Source organism: Ursus maritimus, unplaced genomic scaffold, assembly GCF_017311325.1.
Source record: "Ursus maritimus isolate PB19 unplaced genomic scaffold, ASM1731132v1 scaffold_16, whole genome shotgun sequence".
NCBI lineage: Eukaryota > Metazoa > Chordata > Mammalia > Carnivora > Ursidae > Ursus > Ursus maritimus.
This window is the reverse complement of record NW_024424008.1, coordinates 10,471,414-10,492,914: the sequence shown is the minus strand read 5'-3', so window position 1 is coordinate 10,492,914 and position 21,501 is coordinate 10,471,414. Positions and strand designations below refer to the sequence as shown.

At 36.5% G+C, this 21,501-nt stretch overlaps 1 protein-coding gene across 2 annotated transcripts in view; it reads right to left on the bottom strand.

Annotated features, from left to right (window-relative positions):
- The window catches only part of UVRAG (UV radiation resistance associated), a 294,465-nt gene that overhangs the window by 200,688 nt on the left and 72,276 nt on the right, over positions 1–21,501 (bottom strand). For both annotated transcript variants that reach the window (XM_040630863.1, XM_040630862.1), the window contains exon 6: positions 13,413–13,498. In XM_040630863.1, the coding sequence (XP_040486797.1) occupies positions 13,413–13,498 (86 nt within the window). The remainder of the gene's footprint in view (positions 1–13,412; positions 13,499–21,501) is intronic.

Here is a 21,501-nt window from a genome sequence, read left to right as displayed (position 1 = left end):
AAGGCAAACCTATATAGACTTTGGTTAACACTTGCAGCCTGGAAAGATACAGAGATAAGGAGTATGCTAAGCATACTTTAGATGGCTCTAGGGAAGCCTCTTATGAAAGCCTCCATTGTGCAAGTGCCGCAAGACTCTTTAAGAAATGCCTGGCCCATTTTATACTCAGGTTTACCACCAAAGCAATTTTACCGGAAGGGGTATGGGTACTGTTAGGCAGTTTCAAGGAGAGAAAGAAATGTCACAGGGAATTCTTCCATGAGATGGAGAAATATGTTAGAAAGGCCTTTGCCATTGGACATATCTGGACTCTGAAAACATACTACTCAATTTTTCCAAGTTGCAGTTTGTTTCCCAGTAAAATTGAATTACAATAGTAGCAAGGCGATTGTGAATATTATAAAAATATGTATACTAAGTTTTTAGCATTTAAATGCCTTTCATGTTTTAGATACTCAGATATTATTTTCCTTGCCTACCACCTGTGTAGGTATACAAAGGGATGAGATTCTGACTTACTCCTGCAATACCAATAAAACATTCAGAGATTATTAATTTCTCAATGAATGTAAGACCCCTTGCTTGCTGTATCCGTTAATCTGTCCTTGTAGAATATAAGTCTCCAAAGTAAGACTCTGGCTTCTTATGTTTCATAGAGTACTTCCAGTCATACGGAATGAACTATTGGAATGAGGCTATTATTATTACAATGTCCGCACTCCTCAACAGATAAACATGTGGAGTTTCAGATTCTCTTCCAAGGTAAAATGTTCCACTCTTACGATAAAGGTTACTTCAAGGGCCAGGTGATATCCTGATAAGCATAATGTATTAATTCTCCTAAAATCTCTGATAAGTTCTCTTAATAAAACAGCATGTAAAAATCCAGTTATGGGTGGGGTATGTGTTTAATGGTAACTGGTTATTTTTATTGGCAGAGACATCAGGGTGAAATCACTAAACCTTGGAAAGCTGCCTTGGAACTTGCCTGGCACCAGTGTGAATGCAGAAGTTACAAGGCAGCCATGTGGGGTGTGACGGTAAAGCCGTCATTTGCAGTGACATCTTAAACAAAGCAGTCTTAATAAAGTAGCCTGTGAATTCAAGCCAGAACTGAAAGACGGGGGCAGGGACAGAGAACATCTCTTGGGCAGTAGACTACTTCATAAACTTACTTGCCCTCAAAGGATATTCTTTGCCTCTTTACACTGATTTTATACACTTCTTTAATCATTCCGACAACATCTAAAAATTAACTATTGCTCCAAGCCAGGAATTCTGAACACCATTTTGGAGAGGGCTTATTTAATTTACCCCCTACGTTCCTACTCCTTGTTGCACATTCAGTACACTAGAGAAAACAGACTTAGCAGCATGAAATGCCTACAAAAGGTCCCAGTTAAAGACAGTCAGATCTACTGGTTAACGCATTTAATAAATAGGAGTTAATTTACCCTATGATACCTTTCCATGACTTTCATTAGCAAATGCTTTGTCTAAAATTAAGTACTCAGATATTTTGTATTAAAAATACACTACAATTGGGGGAGAATATATCCAAGGTTAGTATTATCTGTGGAAAGGTGATTAAAAATCTATCATTTTAGGGGCACCTGGGTGACTCAGTCTGTTAAGCATCTGACTCTTGATCTCAGCTCCGGTCTTGATCTCAAGGTTGTGAGCTCAAGCCCCGCACTGGGCACCACGCTGAGGATGGAGGCCACTTGAAAACATTTTAAAAAACTGTTTTTTTCAATCTATAACTTAAAAAATTCCTCCAAAAATCTACCTATTCTTCAGTTATTATCCAACCAGATTGTATTTCATCCAGTTATTTATTAATTTAACCATTCATTCATTTAACAAGTATTTACTGAGAATGTACTCTAAGTCAGGTTTGTGGTATACACTGGGGACAATATTGTAAACTAGATCCAAATTCACTACGCTTGTATAATTTAAGTTCTCCATTCTTATTCCAACATTTTAAAGGCAAAATAATCTCAAATAGCTTGTTTTAGCTCACACGGTAGAAGAATTCTTCAACATCAGAAAGCATCCTGTCCAAGAATATTTCTAACTGAAGTACTAGAGTGGTTTCTGGGCTTAATTAGAAAATGTGCTGTAAATTATTAAAATGATCAAGCGAATTATAAAATAAAAATATATGCACCATTTCAGCAATAAATTTAAAATCTAGAGAAAACAGATGGTTTCTTGGCAAAAATTAATTGCCAAGAATAAACCATGAAGTAGGAAAAAATGGACAGAGCAAATAGCTTAATAGGTATCAGAGTAAGATTTATCATTATAAAAGGCACGTGAACTAGATGATATAACAGCTAAATTCTAATAAAAACATTTAATGTGTTTCTGGCTGCTGCTGATGCTACTACTCAACACATAGAGTGCTACCTGTACCAGGCACTGTACTAAGTACTTCATATTAATTCATTTAATCCTCCAAACAGCCCAATAAGGTTGATGCTATTATTACCATTTTATAGATTAGGGTCATAGAAAAAGATGAAAAGCTTGCCAATTCAATTTTCAGATCAAAGGAAAAATGGTTACCTACCCTGACCCACTGCCCCACAAGAAACAACTACATATTAGAAATACTAAGCACCAACCTCAATTACAGTAATGAGCAAAAGAATAACCTATAACTAATTAGTAATGCAACATCAGGAAATCTACATACTTTATTACAACTATAAATTAAAGAAAAACATATAATGTTAATAAGCGTGGAAAGGCATCGCCAAAAATTCAGCATCCATTCCTAATAAAAACATTAAACAGGAAGAATTATTTAAGATATTTTTCAAAATTAACAGAAAATCTGAACAGCAAAATATTGGACATTTTCAATTAAAACAACAACTGGACTAGCACCTCACTATTCCCATTACTTTTCAACACTGTTTTGCAAGTTCTAGAAGGTTTATACAATAAGAGTAAAAATCACTATGCATCAACACTGGAGAAGAACAAATAAACCTATCCTCTTATTGATAATAATGAGTGTAAGCCAAGAAAATCAAAGAGAGCTTTCCTTAAAAACTAATAGTAACAAGAAAATGATTTGAATTAGACTCTGAATACAAGATTTTCTTAAAATTATAGCTTTTCCCTATGAAGCCACAAAAATGGGAAATATATTTTATACAATAGCGTAAAAACTATAACATACTTAAAAACAAACTTAATGGAAAGGCACACGAGCATATGCAGAAAACTGTATTATTGAAGAATCTTATTGAAGGAATAAAATAAAATTTGAACAACGTATAAGACATCCAACCATGGGTGGATGTGAATACTAATATCATAAAAACGACAGCTCCCAAAATAAAAGAAGCCAATGAATACAAAAATCCCCAGTCGAATTACAATAAGCTTTTTTTTCTTTTTAAAGAATACGACAAAATAACCTTAAAGTTCATATGGAAGAATAAAGTTCTGAGAAAAGCCAAAAATAGTTACAAAAAAGAAAAGCAGCAAGGGGTGGATTTACCTTACTTGATAGTAGAGCATATTAAGAAACCACCCTAATTAAATCAATCTGAAATCAGCAAAGGAATAGACAAAAAGATCACAACCAAATGGAGAATCCAGAAATGGATCCAGGATATATATGAGCTTTTAATATATGACAAAGGTAGTATTTAAATTCAGTGGGAAAAGAAAGGTACTGTCACAACTGTATATTCACCTATGAAGAAAATTAATCTACCTCACAATATATGGAATATCTATATAACATATTTGAGAACAATTCCAAGTTGCATTAAAGACTTCATTTAAAAAGGAAGATACAAATCTCAAAAAAAAAAAGATAAAATATATGCAGAACCAAAGTATAGGAGAGACTTCTTAAACCAAGACAGAGTACTCAGAAGATATATGAGAAAAAGTAGAATTACATAATATAACAAATATAAACTTATATGTAATGCATACCAAGTCAAGATGTAATTTCATAGATTTGGAAAAAATACCAAGAACTCTTCAAATTTTATGAAAAAAATGCAAGCAACTCAATAAAAAAAAAACAGGTTAAGTATATGACCAGGCAAAATCACAGAAGAATACGTTAAATGGCTAACAAACTCAAGAAAAAATGCTCACTGTCACTTGCAGCTCAGACTAAGCACTTATACTGAGGCTAATGCAATTTAATAAAAATCACCAAAAAATCATTTCCCATTGCCAGCAGGGGTTCAGGATAAGGAATAATGCCACATATTATTTGTACTCTTTGGGAAAACAATCTGAGGTCTCTTAATATTAAAAACCATATATACCCTTTGACTCAGAAATGCCACTCTTGGCATAAGTGTCTGACTCTTGGTTTCGGCTCAGGTCATGATCTTGGGGTCATAGGATTGAGTCCCGCCTCCGTGCTGGAATCTGCTTGGGATTCTCTACCTCCCCCTCCCTCTGCTCCTTCCCCTGCTCTCTCTCAAAGTTATTTATTTATTTATTTATTTATTTATTTATTTATTTATTTAAATTTTATTTTAAAAAAAAGAAAGAAATTCCACTCCTGGAAATTTAATCCATGCAAGTAAATACATCATAAATATAAATTTATATATAAGTATATGCAATATTGTACATAGTGGCAAAACAAAAAATTAGAGCCAGAGTAAATATTAAACACCTATCAACAGGGTAATAGTTAAAAATATGGTACACCCCTATCATGGACTATTATGAAACCATTAAAAGAATGAACTGAAGAGATCTGTATGGGGAGCCTGGGTGGTGCAGTCAGTTAAGCGTCCAACTCTCAGTTTTGGCTCCGGTCATGATCTCGGGGTCATAAGGTTGAGCCCTGTGTTGGGCTCTGTGCTCAGCGAGGAGTCTGCTTGAGATTCTCTCTACCTCTCTTTCTGTCCCTCCCACTTGTGCTCTGTCTCTCTCCCTCTCCCTCTCTCTGTCCAAAATAAATAAATGATCTATACATGGAATATTGAACAAGAAAAATAAAATGTAGAGTCATGTATATAATATCCACTCCAATTTTGTAAAACAGCAATGAAAACTTAACAAACATACATATATATGTTTATGTGTCTATACGGATATCTATGACATAGACACAACGACCATGGGAAAAAAATACAGACAGATACACATCAAATTATTAACATGGGTAAACTGACGACTATGGGTCACGTGGACACGTGCTTTGTATTTGGGAGGTATCTTAGTTCAGGATGCTATAATAAAATACTATGGACTGTGTGGGTTATAAACAGAAATTTATTTCTCACAGTTCTAGAGGCTGGGAAGTCCAATACCAAGGTACCAGCTTGGTTGGTGTCTGGTGAGAGCCTGCTTCCTGGTTAACAGACAGTCTTTTCACTATAACCTCAGCAGGTGGAAGGGGCAGGGATTTCCCTGGGGCCTCTTTTATAAGGGCATTAATCCCCATCCTGAGGGCAGACCCCCAAAGCCCCACCTCCAAATACCAACACGCTGGGGATTAAGTTTTAACGTACGGATGAGGGAGAGAGGGATGACACATATTCAGGCTACAGCTTGTGGTTTTTGGAGGTAGTGGGGGAGAAGGGGAAGACACAAACCAAAATGTAAAAAGATGGGAGAAAAACTGCACCTAAAATTACTTCCATATTTTGTTAAAATTCTATTTTTCTAAATATACGTATGTATTAGTGTATTTACGTGTACGTATACATATTTGTGTGTATGTGGGGAGAGAATGATAAATAAGGATAAAATGTGCTCTTACACATAAACACTGTCTTTGTTTAACCAAAATTACATTAAATACCAAAACTTTTTCATTTTAAATTTTGATTGAAAGCCTTTCTAAAACTTACACACGTCCCTGTTTTCTGATCCAGGCTCTAATAATCACTTTTTACTCTACTGATGGTTTGGCATCAATGTGGCATAATGGAGAAAAGCACATGCTCTGAGCCTGGCAGACCTTTATTCAAACCTGCTTTGACACTTATTTGTACTGTGGTGCTGGGCAAGTCATGTCACCTTTCTGTGCCTCAGTTTCCTCATCTGCTACACAGAGATAGCATTAGCTAAAACTACGGTTCACTCAGTACTTCTCATTATTAACTTCAGTTATGAACTGCAACATGGAGATGTGCTTGGGTCAAGGACTGACACCTACACAGAAGATGGAATCTAGCTACGCTTTTTCACTTAGTCTGTCTCTCTTTACAGTTGGACTATTTCTCCCCACCCTCGTTTTACGTGAAGTAGTAACAGCTCTATTTACGAATCCAAACACAGTGACTTAAAAGGTAAAAGAGTAGCTAAAATGATTTACCAATTATGTTCCAGAATCAAAGAGTAAATCATAAACAGAGCAAACTATCAACAAGCTTTCACTTCTCTTTGTTGTCAGTGTGTCTACTTTAACAGTAATCCTCTTAATTCCCCTTCTAATTTATTAAACATGAGTACAGAGGGGCACCAGGGTGGCTTAGTCGGTTAAGCATCCAACTCTTGGTTTCGGCTGAGGTCAAGATCTCAAGGTGGTGAGATCCAGCCCCAGGTTGGGCTCCGGGCTCCGTGCTCAGCACAGAGCCTGCTCGAGATTCTCTCTCCCCCTCCCCGCAACTCCATTCCCCTGCTACCCCTCCCCGCTCACACAGGCAGGCTCTCTCTCCGTAAACGAAATAAATATCTTTTTTTTTTTTTTTAATGAGCAACAGACCCTAAGAAAGAGCCTAGTCTCTACTATGAATGGCAAAATATATGAGTTTTAGAACATAATTTCTGTGACATCTTTTGCTTACAGCTGGGTTCTTAGCCACATTCTCTATACTCGTAATTGTCACAGAGAGCTCATTAGGCGGGGTGAGGGAAAAAGCCTCTCTGCAAGCCAAAGTTGGTTATCACATTCAAAATTTATATAGACAGAGGTTACGCCCTTATATATCTCATCCCATCTGTTTTCTAAACATTACCTGAAGAATGTATTTGACGTAAGCATTTCCCTTTTAAAACTGAAATTTTAAAGGAGAAAGTATTTTCTATCAAAGCAGGGGAGGTGAGAACAATTTACCTCCTGACAGCCAGATAAAGGTCTTCCAGAAAAATCCATTTAAGGAGTAAGATTAAAAGTCACAAAATCCTGAAATCTCACCAGATGTTACGTGGAGGGCAGTGGCAGAAAGAAAAGAGGCAGCTGAAGTTTCACAGATCTGATCATACTTTCAACACTTTTTAGATAACGGCCTAGAAATTTTTTATGACCCTCATTTTGCCAGACGCAAACCAATAACTAGAACAACAAAACGCTAGTCCTCTGTAACCTGAAGAATAGTTCAATTTGATCAAATCAAAAGGCCATGCATTATCTGTTTAATATATATGATATGCACTGTAATAGGAGTAATACAGAGGCCAATAAACAAAGACTCTTGCCTAAAGGAGCCCTCAGTTTGGGGGTGCTAAGAGGAGACAGAATCAGACAATGAAGAACTAATTACAACACAGTAAGTACTCAATAAATACTAGCTATTAGTTGCACAGGCAGTGGTAGGAGGACTTAAAATAAGGACACTAGTCCCTATAGAGTGTTCAGAACAATGTCCTCTGAATACCACATTAAGAAGTATTTACTTTGGGGCGCCTGGGTGGCACAGCGGTTAAGTGTCTGCCTTCGGCTCAGGGCATGATCCGGCGTTATGGGATCGAGCCCCACATCAGGCTCCTCCGCTATGAGCCTGCTTCTTCCTCTCCCACTCCCCCTACTTGTGTTCCCTCTCTCGCTGGCTGTCTCTATCTCTGTCAAATAAATAAATAAAATCTTTAAAAAAAAAAAAAAAGAAGTATTTACTTTATCCTGTATGTAATAGATCAAAGATTTCTAGGCCCAATGAGTGACAAAACTGAAATATTTTTTTTAAAGGTTACTCTGGCAGCAGTGCAGCAGATAAAATATACCAAAGTGATATAAAAGATTAGAAAGCAGTAAGATATACTGGCTAAGAATATAGGCTTAGGAGCTAGACTTTCCGGACTTGAATACAGGCTAAGAGGAACTACTTGTGTGACCTCGGCTAAGCTACTTAACTACTCTGTGCCTCAATTTCCTCATCTGTAAATAGGAATAGAAACAGTTCTCACCACAGAAAGTTATTGTGAAAATTTAAAGAACTAATGTAAAGCAGTAAGAAAAGTTCCTAGCACAAAGTAATTGCTCAATAAATAACAGCTATGAATTGCATGAAGGAAAAACTGGTACTAGGGAGACTAGTTAGGAGGTCAAGAAACAGTCCCAGAAAACAGAGATGAGAACAGAGAAGGGTATGTTTACTTGGGTGTCTGAGATGATGATATACAGGACATGAAACATACAGGAAAATGAAAAGGAAGAGGAGAATAACACCAATGAATGTAACCTGGACATGTTAGGGCTGAGATTCCTACAGTACACAAAAGTATAAATGTCTAATGATCACTGGAAAATACAGATCAGAAATCCAAAAGAAAGGAAGGAACTAGAGATATAGATTTGAGAGTTACTAACATGTGGCTGTGCTGGGCGAAGCTGTGGTAATGGAAGAGAAAGAAAAAAGCAGAAGAGTTGTAGGATCTAGCCCACAGGACCTGGGGCTCCAGGATCACAACAGCATCCATGGAAACTCCAACAACACCATCAATTGTCAGGAAGATAGAGAGGAAAAAATATAGTCATATGAAATAATCCCTTCCTTCAAGAAGTCTTCAATGTCATTAGGGAGAAAAGACATACACCCATTAAACAATTTTATCGTGATTGTTCATGATTAATAAAAGTAATGCTAAAAGCAGAGGTGGTAGACATTAGAATGGCAAGAAAAGAAAGAAAAATTAGCTGAAAATTGAAAAAGGCAATGCTAACATAAAAAAGGAACACGGGCATAGAGGAGAAAGCTAATTCTAAGATGGGGGAAGGAAAGGGAAAAATGAAAACTATTATGTATTGAATGTCTATTATATGCCAGTAGCTGTCCTAGGAGCTTTCAAGTATTTTACCTTATTTAATTCTCATAATATCCCTATGAGATCAATATTATTGCCATTTTACAAAAGTAGTTTGAGGCATACCAAAGTAATCTGCCCAAAGTCTTACATCCAGTTATGGGCATGTGACAGTGTTAGGACTGGAACCTACGTAGAGGGCCCATGATTCTTCACCATACTTCCACTTCTTCAACTGACAAAGTAGGACATGTCAAGAAGGGGAAAGGGACAAAAAAAAAACTGTACTAGAAAAAAATCAGAATTATTCTCACTTATCTCACTATAGTAGAGCTACCTTTTTGAAGAAGTATGAAAGGGGAAAAACTGACTTTTTAAAAATCAAAAGTAATCTTTCAATCTCAGAGAACAGATAGGACTACAGACAGACGTCTCCTGCTTCCAGCCCCATCCCACTGATTCCACGCCGTCCCCATGGTTAGAAATCTAAATTGCACACCCGACCATGTAACTCCTTCTCTTCCTAATCTTTCAATAACTCTGTATCACCAAAAGGATTAAAAAAAAAAAATCATCAGAACCAAAAGGAGAAAGTTATCTAATAAGCCTAGAAACTCCTTAACCTAGAAGAAATAAAAGAGAAAAAAAAAAGTTAACTTCTAAAAATAAATGCTCCCTTATAATTTATAACCCAACTTTTCTCACTTTAAAACCATAAAAATAAATGAAATTTCAAGTGCCAGTTGAAGAGCAACATTGACACCTTGTGGTGAACATCCTAATTTAAGGATAATGAGTCAAATGTAACAAGTGGTTCCTAATTAAATGTCTGCTTACATGAAAACTAACCCTTAATCCAGGGATTTTCAAGGGTTCAAGAAGTAAAATTCACACACACTGAATATAAATTTGGAAAGAGCTGCTATTACTTTGGAAACATTCTTAACTACTGGCAGAAAATCTGAATAAAACCTCAAGTCACTGTTTTCTTACAAAATGGTACAACACATCCACCTGAAGGGGTTCTAATGCTCTGGGTGGAGGTGTTGCAAAATTTAGTCAAGATTTCCTATTTTTCTGTAACACTCACATTATACAAACTGAAAGGAAATATGCACCCTAGTGGCACAACACTACAGTGAAAGTTATTAACTAGAATATACTCTCAATAAAACAGAATCAAGAGACCAGGGTTCTAGTCCTGATTTCAAATGGCACAGAATTTTGTGAAGTTAAGTGATATTAAAGAATTCAGACTCTATGTTTTCACATAAAATTACAGATCAGGGGCGCCTGGGTGGCTCAGTCATTGAGCATCTGCCTTCGGCTCAGGTCATGATCCCAGGGTCTTGGGATCGAGCCCTGCATCGGGCTCCCTGCTCAGTGGGAAGCCTGCTTCTTCCTCTCCCTCTCCCCCTGCTTGTGTGCCCTCTCTCGCTGTATCTCTCTCTATCAAATAAATAAAATCTTTAAAAAAAAAATTACAGATCAAGAAGTAACAATTTCACACACCAAAAAAAGCATCAAGGAAAGAGAAGGTATATTTTTAAAAATCACTCCCATTCAGGTACAATGTTGCCTGAGTTAAAGAAGAGAAACTGAACAAAATTGATCAGCACAAAAGTTAAGTTTCCCAGCAAGTATAAATCATGTCAAGAACTGTGAGAAAAGAAGAGCTTTTGTGGGTTGTTTTTTTTTTTTTTTTTTTTGAAGATTTTATTTATTTATTTGAGAGAGAGAGAGACAGCCAGAGAGAGAGGGAACACAAGCAGGGGGAGTGGGAGAGGAAGAAGCAGGCTCCCAGCGGAGCAGGCAGCCCGATGCGGGGCTCGATCCCAGGACCCTGGGATCACGCCCTGAGCCAAAGGCAGATGCTTAACGACTGAGCCACCCAGGAGCCCCAGAGCTTTTGATTTAGCAAATAGACAGATGGTGGTTACTCCTTACTAACGTCTAAGAGAATTACCAGAGAATTATCAGAGAATTATCATTACTCATTAATGTTGATGACTACAATGTCAAGTTTCTAGTTCCAGAGTAACTCTCTGGGCTCAGGTAATTTGGTTGATAAATGGACATTTGATCTGGTTCAAAAGAGTACATCTATGCTACCAGCTATAAATGATTCACACGATGCTAATGACAAGGCCACTGTTAATAAGGCAAATCAAACTTCTGACCCATCTGAGGAATCTGGAAAGCACCCTAGAAATGAGACCCCCAAGAGATATATCACTGCAAGAATCAATGTTAAATAATTGAGCACTAATTACCAGATTCCCCCCAATGATTCTGAATTTATGGAGGGCTCTATGATTTTCAGAAAATCTTCTCTGTCATTATGCTATATGCACCTTATAACCACCTTATAATCACCAATCTAGGAAGGTGAGTGAGACTCTGAAAAGGATCTGCAAAACTTGCTGGCAGGAAAACTTCACACCAACCTCCAGTCTGGCTCGTACTTCTCTTACTTGTTCTGTGCTCTCAGATAAATCCTGTAATGCCTCTTGGCCTCAGCTTCTACACTGAAGACAAAGGCTGATCCCTGATGTCTGAACACAAAAAACTTCAAAGAGTGTAAAATAATAAACATGGAAATGCTTGTAAATTACACAAATTTATAATATTACTGCCTCTATCTCTTAGAAGAATCTGAGAAGTTAAATGAATTCAGATAAACCAAGGACAACTGAAGTCAGGTCAAGTTAACCAAAGCATTCTCTATTGTACCACATTGCTTTCCCAAGATCCTACAGCATTCCTTCAGTTCTTATTTTCCTGTCTCATCACAGAGCATTCAACAGTGCCTGAATCTCGTATTCCCTTAGTTTCTATGATGCTATCTTTCCCCAATCCTCCTCTTTTCACTGACTTCATATTTCTTTTTCTTTTGATTCTACTGATTTCTCCAATAAGATCACACCATCTCACACTTGGACAGTATCTTTAAAATAGTAAAATCCATACCCTCATTTCATGAGGAATACAGGTCAAGAAAGAAATATTAGTGGCTTACTCACATTTCAAACTATTTCTGTAGTTTGTAGGTCAAGAAATATTAGTGGCTTACTCATATTTCAAACTATTTCTATACATTCCTCTTTGCAATACTTAAAACTTAATGTAGTCCCAAACTGAACAGACTCAAAAATACAAGTTATATATTTTGACACCTCCTACTTTCTATCTCCACCATCCAATTACTGAGTCCTGTCCATTCTCTTATATATCCCTAAGAAGTCAAAGTGAAAGCACCTCTCAGATAAGAATCAAAAGTCATCAAATGTCTGTGGTTACTTTAGTTGAAATCATTGTCTCTCTCTCTCTTTTTTTTTTAAGATTTTATTTATTTATTTGACAGAGAGAGAGACAGCCAGCGAGAGAGGGAACACAAGCAGGGGGAGTGGGAGAGGAAGAAGCAGGCTCCCAGTGGAGGAGCCTGATGTGGGGCTCGATCCCAGGACTCTGGGATCACGCCCTGAGCTGAAGGCAGACGCTTAATGTCTGAGCCACCCAGGCACCCCTAAATCATTGTCTCTTAAGAGCAATTTACACAGGCCATGTGACCAAACTTTATCATCATATATAATAAGATTCAGGATTTGCAAAGAAAAGGCCCATTTCATAATGTTTATAAAATAAACAATCATCCAATTGGACAAGAGTCCAACCATCCTTCTGGACTCTTCCTCTAGTAGATATATTGAGTATGTCTAATGGTCTGAAATTTATGATGTGTTATGTAAACATTAGAAAAATACTGCCAAAATCAAATTTCAATGAACCATCTGTCTGAGTAGGGTGAACATAGGCTGAGTGTCACTGTTACCCTCATTTTGAATTGCATTTATTTTGGTTGCCTGCCTCCTGGGAAAGTGTCCTTGATGATCTACCCCATTGAAAATTAAAAACAAATTTAGAAATGTTTCAAAATTAAGCCCAGACATTATGAAAATATAGAGTTAAGGCAGTGAGTTAAGCCTCTGAGCATGAGATTCATGCAAAAAACCTTTGCCTTGCCAAACATGATTCTTTTAAGATGAACAGCAGGTCAAAACTCTAAGCCATGTCTGGGGCTGTTGGAGGGCTTTTCTAGTAATGCGGTAGTTGTTAAGATTTTGATAAGTCTAAATTTTGTACCTCTGGTTGCTGCTCTTTATAGTACAGAAAAACCAGAAACAGCTCATGTCCCTGTTTTAAGATCACTGGCTTCCAATCATTCTCTCCCACTGTCCAGAGAAAGGAAATGGTGTTCCAAAGGCTTTGTGAAAGAGATAAGCTTAAATCACTGTAGCTACAAAATTTATGAAGCTCTCACTAAAAAATGTTAAGCCTGAATAACAGCTTCTAAGGCTCCCATACATTTCCTCACAAAGAAATGTCACAAACTCAAAATGAGGAAGATTCTTTAGAAAACGCAGGAGGTCTAAGAAGTTTCTTACCGCAGCAAAGAGAAGACATCATAGGAATTGCGAACACAGTTCTGATCCACCTGAAGAAGAATGTTCCTCTGAGCATTTGAATAACCCTGGAAGACATTAACCAACAAATTAATGAAAGTAAAACAAAATAAATATGTGTAAAAATTAATCTTGTTTGTCTTCTGAAAATTATGATTTAGAAACACCTCAGTAAATTCAAATCATTAAGGGATTCCAAAAAGTAAAATTTCCATATAACTAAAGTTTAACCTTTTAAGTAAGTGAGTTTAAAATAAATATCTTCTAGTATTTTCCCAGAGAAACCATGTTTCACATTATAAATTGTGGTGACACTGAAATACCACCTTATGCCAGTTAGAATGGCAAAAATAGACAAGGCAAGAAACAACAATTGTTGGAGAGGATGTGGAGAAAGGGGATCCCTCCTACATTGCTGGTGGGAATGCAAGTTGGTACAGCCACTCTGGAAAACAGTGTGGAGGTCCCTTAAAAAATTAAAAATTGAGCTACCCTATGATCCAGCCATTGCACTACTGGGTGTTTACCCCAAAGATACAGACGTAGTAAAGAGAAGGGCCATATGCACCCCAATGTTCATAGCAGCAATGTCCACAATAGCTAAATTGTGGAAGGAGCCGAGATGCCCTTCAACAGATGACTGGATTAAGAAGTTGTGGTCCATACATACAATGGAATATTACTCAGCTATCAGAAAGAACGAGTTCTCAACATTTGCTACAACATGGACGGCACTGGAGGAGATAATGCTAAGTGAAATAAGTCAAGCAAAGAAAGACAACTATCATATGATTTCTCTCATCTATGGAACATAAGAACTAGGAAGATCGGTAGGGGAAGAAAGGGATAAAGAAAGGGGGGGTAATCAGAAGGGGGAATGAAACATGAGAGACTATGGACTATTAAATAAATAAATAAATAAATAAATAAATAAATTGTGGTGAACTTCCCAGGGAAACCCCAGAAGTCTTTTTAACATATTATGTAACTGAAGACGATTATTAATAATATTTCAAGGGGCACCTGGGTAGCTCAGTCAGTTAAGCGTCCAACTCTTGATTTCGGCTCAGGTCATGATCTCGGGGTCATGGGATGGAGCACCACATCAGGCTCTTCACTCAGCAGGGAGTCTGCCTGAGATTCTCTCCCTCCCTTTCCCTCTGCCCTTCCCCCCCGTTTGCTCCCTCCCTCTAATAAATAAATAAATCTTTAAAAAAAATAGTATTTCAAGTATGTGTAGCCATCATATGTAATGTTTTTATAGGGAAAGGGATTCCAAGTTCTAATTAGTAATACCAGAAGCAAATATTTCTACCAGTGGAATAAAGGTGGTGGGAGCACCAGAGAAAACAGCAAAATTCCGTAAGAAGAACAGAACAGGTATCTGTCATTTAAGAAATGCAAAGTAAACAGCAGTCAAGAAAAAAGGACTCTGGACTCAGACCACCCGGATTATAATTTAAGCCCTTAATACAACAACTCTCTGATCTTGAGCAAGGCACCTTAACTCTCTTAGTTTAACTTTGGTTTGTTTTTTCATCTAGAACATGGAGATGACAACATTATCTACCTCACCACTTGCTGTGGGAATTAAAAGAGTTCTTATTTATAAAGTGAAAAGTATGTAATAAGCACTATATAAATGTTTGCTACAATGCTAATATAAGCATTTTTTAAAAATTACATTGTCACAGATATTAGAAGGTTATTAGGAGAATATGAACAACTTCATGCTAAGTTGTATTTGACAACTTAGATGCATCAGACACACTCCTTGAAAAAATCAACATGTCAAAATTGAAATGAAACAACATCTGAATAACCCTATATCTATTTTTTAAGTGAATAAATAATTGAAAAGCTTCCCACAAAACAGTCTAGGTCCAGATGGTTTCACTGATGAATTCTATCAAACATTTAAGAAATAACATCAATTTAGGGGCACAGCGGTTAAGCGTCTGCCTTTGGCTCAGGGCGTGATCCCGGCGTTGTGGGATTGAGCCCCACATCAGGCTCCTCTGCTATGAGCCTGCTTCTTCCTCTCCCGCTCCCCCTGCTTGTGTTCCCTCTCTCGCTGGCTGTCTCTATCTCTGTCAAATAAATAAATAAAATCTTAAAAAAAAAAAAAGAAATAACATCAATTTAACACATACACATATACACACACAAAAATAGAGGAAAAGAGAACAATTTCCAACTCATTAAGATCAACATTACTGACGCTAAGCTTGACAAAGACATCACACACACACATACACACACACTTATGGACCAATATCCCTCATGAACACAGATAAAGAAATCCTTAGCAAAATATTAGCAAATTGAACAAGTAATACATTATAAAGATAAAACAGTAACACATTATTATTGACCAAATTTATTCTAAGAATACAATATTGGTTTAGCATTTAAGAAGCAATCAATTAGAAAAATACATGATACAATCATAAATCTATCTTGATGGGCACACAATTATAAAGATGTAACATGACAATAACATAAAGGTGGGGGTACAGAGCTATATAGAAGAAAAGTTTTTGTATGATATTAAAATTAAGTTGGTATTAATTTAAACTACATGATTATAAATTAAGATGCTGATTGTAATCCCAAGGGCAACCACTAAGAAAATAACTAAAAGATACATTGTAATGTATGTATGAGAAATGACAAAGAAATAAAAATATTACATGAGAAAACATACAGTACAAAGGAAGGTACTAATGGAGGAATAGACAAACAAAAAAGATATAAAGAACAAATAAACAAGTACCAGAAGTCCTTCTGTCTCTGTAATTAAGTGTAAATAGATTAAACACTCCAATTAAAAGGCAGAGATTGGCTGAACGGATTTCATTTTAATGCTGTCTACTAGAGTCATGCTTTAGAAACAAAAACACAAATGACTTGAAAATGAAGGACAGAAAGATATTCCATGTAAGCAGTAACCAAAAGAGAGTTGGAGTGCCTATACTAATATCAGACAAATAGACTTTAAGACAAAAAAATGTTAAAAGAGACAAAGAAGGACATTGTATAATGAAAAAGGGGTCAAGGAGATATAAATGGTTATAAACATAGAATCACCTAATGACATATATTGAAATCTATGAATCAAAAACTGACAAAACTAAAGTGGGAAATAGCTGGAGATGTCAACATTGCACCTAACAATGGAAAGCACAGCCATATAAAAGATAAACAAGGAAATATAAGACATGAATAATACTGTAAATCAACTTGACCTAGTAGACATATATAGAATGTCCCACCTAACACAACCATATATACATTCTTCTCAGTGCATATGGTCCAAGCTGGACCATATGTTCAGCTGCAAAACAAGTCTCAATAAATTATTAAAAGCTGAAATCATACAAAGTATCTTATCTGACCATAATGGAATGAAACTAGAAATCAGTAACAGAAGGAAATTTGGAAAATCCACAAACTGCAAAATAAACAACACACTCTTAAACAAGCAGTGGGTCAAAGAACAAATCATAAGGAAAACTATTAAATACTTTGAGGCGAATAAAAATGAAAGTACAACATATCAAAACATATGAGATATAGTGAAAAAGTACTAAAGGAAATTTACAGCTATAAACATCTACATTTTAAAAAAAGTTAATAGAGTTCAAATTAATAACCTAAATTTCCACCTTAAGGAACCTGAAAAAGAACAAACTAAGCCCAAAATAAGGAAAGATTTGATAAATATTAATTTATCCAGAAAATGAGAGCTGAAATCCAGAAAACAGAGAATACAAAAACAATAGAGAAAGTCAACAAACCAAAAGTTAGTTCTTTGAGAAGATCAACAAAATTGACAAACCTCAAGCTTAGACTGACTAGGAAGAAAAGAGAGAGAAGACTCAAATCACTAAAATCAGGAATGAAAATGGTAACATTATTACCAACCTTATAGCAATAAAAAGTGTTATTGAACACTTGTGGTGTTATGAACAACTATATGCCAATAAATCAGATAATCTAGATAAAATGGAAATTCCTGGAAACATAAAGACTCCCCAAAATGACTCAAGAAGAAATAGAAAATCTGAACAGACCTACAAGAAGTTGCTGAGGTAAGTCAAGTCATTGATCAGCTAAACTACTCCCTGGTATTGCTGCCTCAGCATCCATTTTGTTTGGCCAAGGGGCCTGCAAGGACCTTAAACTGACTAGACCTCTCAGGGAAGCACATGTCCTAAATAGCAGGCCACAGAGACAAGGCAATGTAAGTTTGCTTACAAGAATTAATGATAGGACTTGTGATCAATAGTCTCTCCTCGTTCCCAGTGACCTGTATGCCTCAAGCGCCCCTTAGATAAAAATCCTGGTGGAGCTTACCAAAACCCTACTCTTTTGGTTTGAACTGACAAATCCAGCTCTACCCCGGACCTCCAAAGCACTCGCCCACAGACCTAACAAAGGCACTGTACTCCAGGTCCTACCTCTTTCTACACTCTGCCTTAATCTCCCTACAGGGCCCCTTAATGCATGCCCCTGTAATTCCTCTAGGACCTGTAAGTAAAAAAATTTTCTATTTCAATTTCTCTTGTGGTCTTCTGTCAAACCATGGCTCACCAACCAGCACCCTGTGCTCCACCTAATAAATGTTAATTTAGTTAAGTCATAACATAATTAAAGAAGCTGAAATCAGTAATCATAAAACTCCCAGGAAAGAAAAGCCCAGAACCACATGATTTGACTGGTGAATTCTACCAATCATTTAAAGAAAAAATAGCACCAATCCTTCTCAAAGTCTTCTCAAAAAAATGAAAGAGGAGGAAATACTTCTTACCTCATTCTATGATGTCAAGTATTACCCAGATACCAAAGCCAGACAATAATATCACAGGAAAATTGTAGATCAATATCCCTTATGAATATATATATATATATATATATATGCAAAAGTCTTCAACAAAATACTAGCAAAGCTAATCCAGCTGCATATTAAAAAACATAAACCATTTGGCCAACAATTTCACTTCCGGGTATATACCCAAAAGAACTGAAAGCAAAGACTCAAAAAGATATTTGTACATCCATGTTCAGGGAGTATTATTCACAATAGTCTAGGGGTAGAAGTAACTCAAGTGTCTACCAACAGATGAACAGATAAACAAAACATGCTATATTCATACAATGAAATATCATTTAGCTTTAAAAAGGAAAGAAATTCTGACACATGCTATAATACAGATGACCGTTGAGGTGACTTATGTTTTAAGTAAAATAAGTCAGTGACAAAAGGACAAATACTATATGATTCCATTCACATAACATACCTAGAGTAGTCAAATTTGTAGAAACAGAAAGTAGAAGGGTGAGTGCCAGGGGCTTGGGGGTGGGGGAGATGGGGAGTTATTGCTTAATGGATAGTTTTTCAGTTTTACAAAATGAAAAAAGTACTGGAGATGGATGGTGGCAATGGCCGCACAATAATGTGAACATACTTAATGCCACTAAACTGTACACTTAAAACGGTTAAGATGGTAAATTATGTATTATGTATATCCCACCACAATTTAAAAGTACTTTTTTTTTAAAAAAAGGATTATATACCAGGAACAAGTGGGATTTATCTAAGGTATGTAAGGGCGGTTCAAATGAAAATCAATATGATGCACCAATTTGGAAGACTCACACTACCCAGTTTCAAGACGTAGTACAAAGCAGTGGTAATCAAAATAGTATGGTACTGGCATAAAGGTAGATATACAGATCAATGGAATAGAACTGAGAATCCATAAATAAACTCACATACCTGTGGTCATCTGATTTTAGACAAAGGTACCAAGACTACTCACTGGAAAAATGATGGTCTTGTCAACAAATGATGCTGGAACAACTGGATAGCCATATGCAAAAAGAATGACATGGACCCATCCCTAACACCATCTACAAAAATTACCTCAAAATAGGTCAAAGGCCTAACTGTAAGAGCTACAACTATGAACCTATTTGAAGAAAGCACAGGGGGTACACCTATATAACCTCAGACTTGCCAAGAGATTCGTAGGTATGACACCAAAAGCATGAGCAACAAATGCAATAATAAATTTGATTTCATCAAAATTAAAAACTTTGGCATCAAAGGACACCATAAGAAAGTGAAAAAACAACTCACAACATGGGAGAAAATATTTGCTAATCATATATCTGATAAAGGTCTCACATCTAAGATATATAAAGAACTCTAACAACTCAGCAATAAAATGACAATCTACTTAAAAAATAGGGAAAGGACTTAGAGACATTTCTCCAAGAAAAGATATACAGATAGACAACAAGCGCATGAAAAGATGTTCAACATCATCAGTTATTAGAAAAAGGTGAATCAAAACCAAAATCAGATACTAATTCATACCCACTAAGATAAGTAAAAACAAATAAACAAAGCAACAAATAAACACACAAGCAAATTTTTTTTAAAAAAAATTAAGCAATCTCTATGCCCAAAGTGGGCACTGAACTCACAACCCCAAGATCAAGAGTCACATGTTCTACTGACTAAGCCAGGCAGGCACCCCCAAATTTTTTTTAATTAAAAAAAAAAAACAGAAAGTAAGTATTGGCAAGGATGTAGAGAAATTAGAACCCTCTCATAATGCCACTGGGAATGTAAAATGTTGGTCAGTGTTTAAAAAAAAAAAAAAAGTCTGGCAATTCCTCAAAAAGTCAAACATTACCATATGACCCAGCCAGTCCACTCCGAGGTATACACCTAAAAGAAATGAAAACCGGTCCTCGAACAAATACTTGCATACAAATGTTCATACCAACACTATTCACAATAGCCAAAAGGTAGAAACAACTCAAATATCCACCCAAGGAGGAATGGTTAAACAAAATGAAATCTATCCAGACAATGGGGTATTTCTTAGCCATAGAAAGGAAAGAAGTATTAGCACGTGCTACACATGGATGCACCTCAAAAACATGAGGCTAAGTGAACGCGGACGGACACATTTTTTTCTATTAAAAAAATCATCCGTACCCACTAACATACAAATAAAAGCAATACATTATAGCAAGAAAAGGACAATTCAAAATGAAAGCCAAGATCCTGGGTTTTAATCCACTCTGCCTGTCATGGAAGTGAGGAAAACAATTTAACTCTCCTCTAGGCCTAGGTTTCCTTAACTATAAAATGAGATGAAACTACTAGTAATAAAAGCAATAATAAAAAATGGCAGCAATACACTGAGCAACATTTATGAGCATTTACAGTATGCCAGGCAGTGTTCTTTTCCAAGTCAATATTAACAATTTAAATGTTCATATGTTAAGGGTTAACATATTTTTCGCAGAACCCTGTGAAACAGGGACTATTATTATCCCCACTTTAAAGGTGAGGAAACTGAGACGCAAGGAGGATTAAGTAGAAGAGCCATGCAGTCTGGCTCCACAGCTCATTTTCTTAATGACCATGCTACACTTGATCTCTAAGACCTTTCCAGTTCTAAAATTCTGGGTCCATGTACATTTAAGGCAACTTAAGAACATTATTAAACCCTTCTGCCTCAGCCACCACTTAGCAATTAACATTCTTAAAATATGCTAAGAGCCTTGTTCTGAATGACACCTAACTTCACCACATATGTGATCCTGACAGACCTCTGATGAAGGATTATAATGGAAAGAAATGGCTCATTTGTATCTGGTTATCTGTGTGAGATACTGCCAAGTGCCAAAGAGCCCAAAGGAGATTTACGAGTCACTCAAAATTCTTCTGAAGCCAGGGCTAACAATGCTTTTTCAAGGAAGGGAACAGGCACCAGCCTGGGTGAGCGCCTATTAAACTGTTCAAGGAAACAGATGATTAATTTCACATACCCAGTGAGCTGGAGTAATTCCAGGCAGATGATCAGGTGTGTTTCTAAATCAGTGGTCAACAAACTTCTTGTCAATTGCCAGATAGTAAAATTTTCAGGCTTTGCAAGCTACATGTCATCTCTATGGCACAGTCTTTGTTTTCTCCTTCAAATTCTTCACAAACGTGAAAACGATTCTTAGCTGTTAGGCCGTACTAAACCATGTGCTAGACTACAGT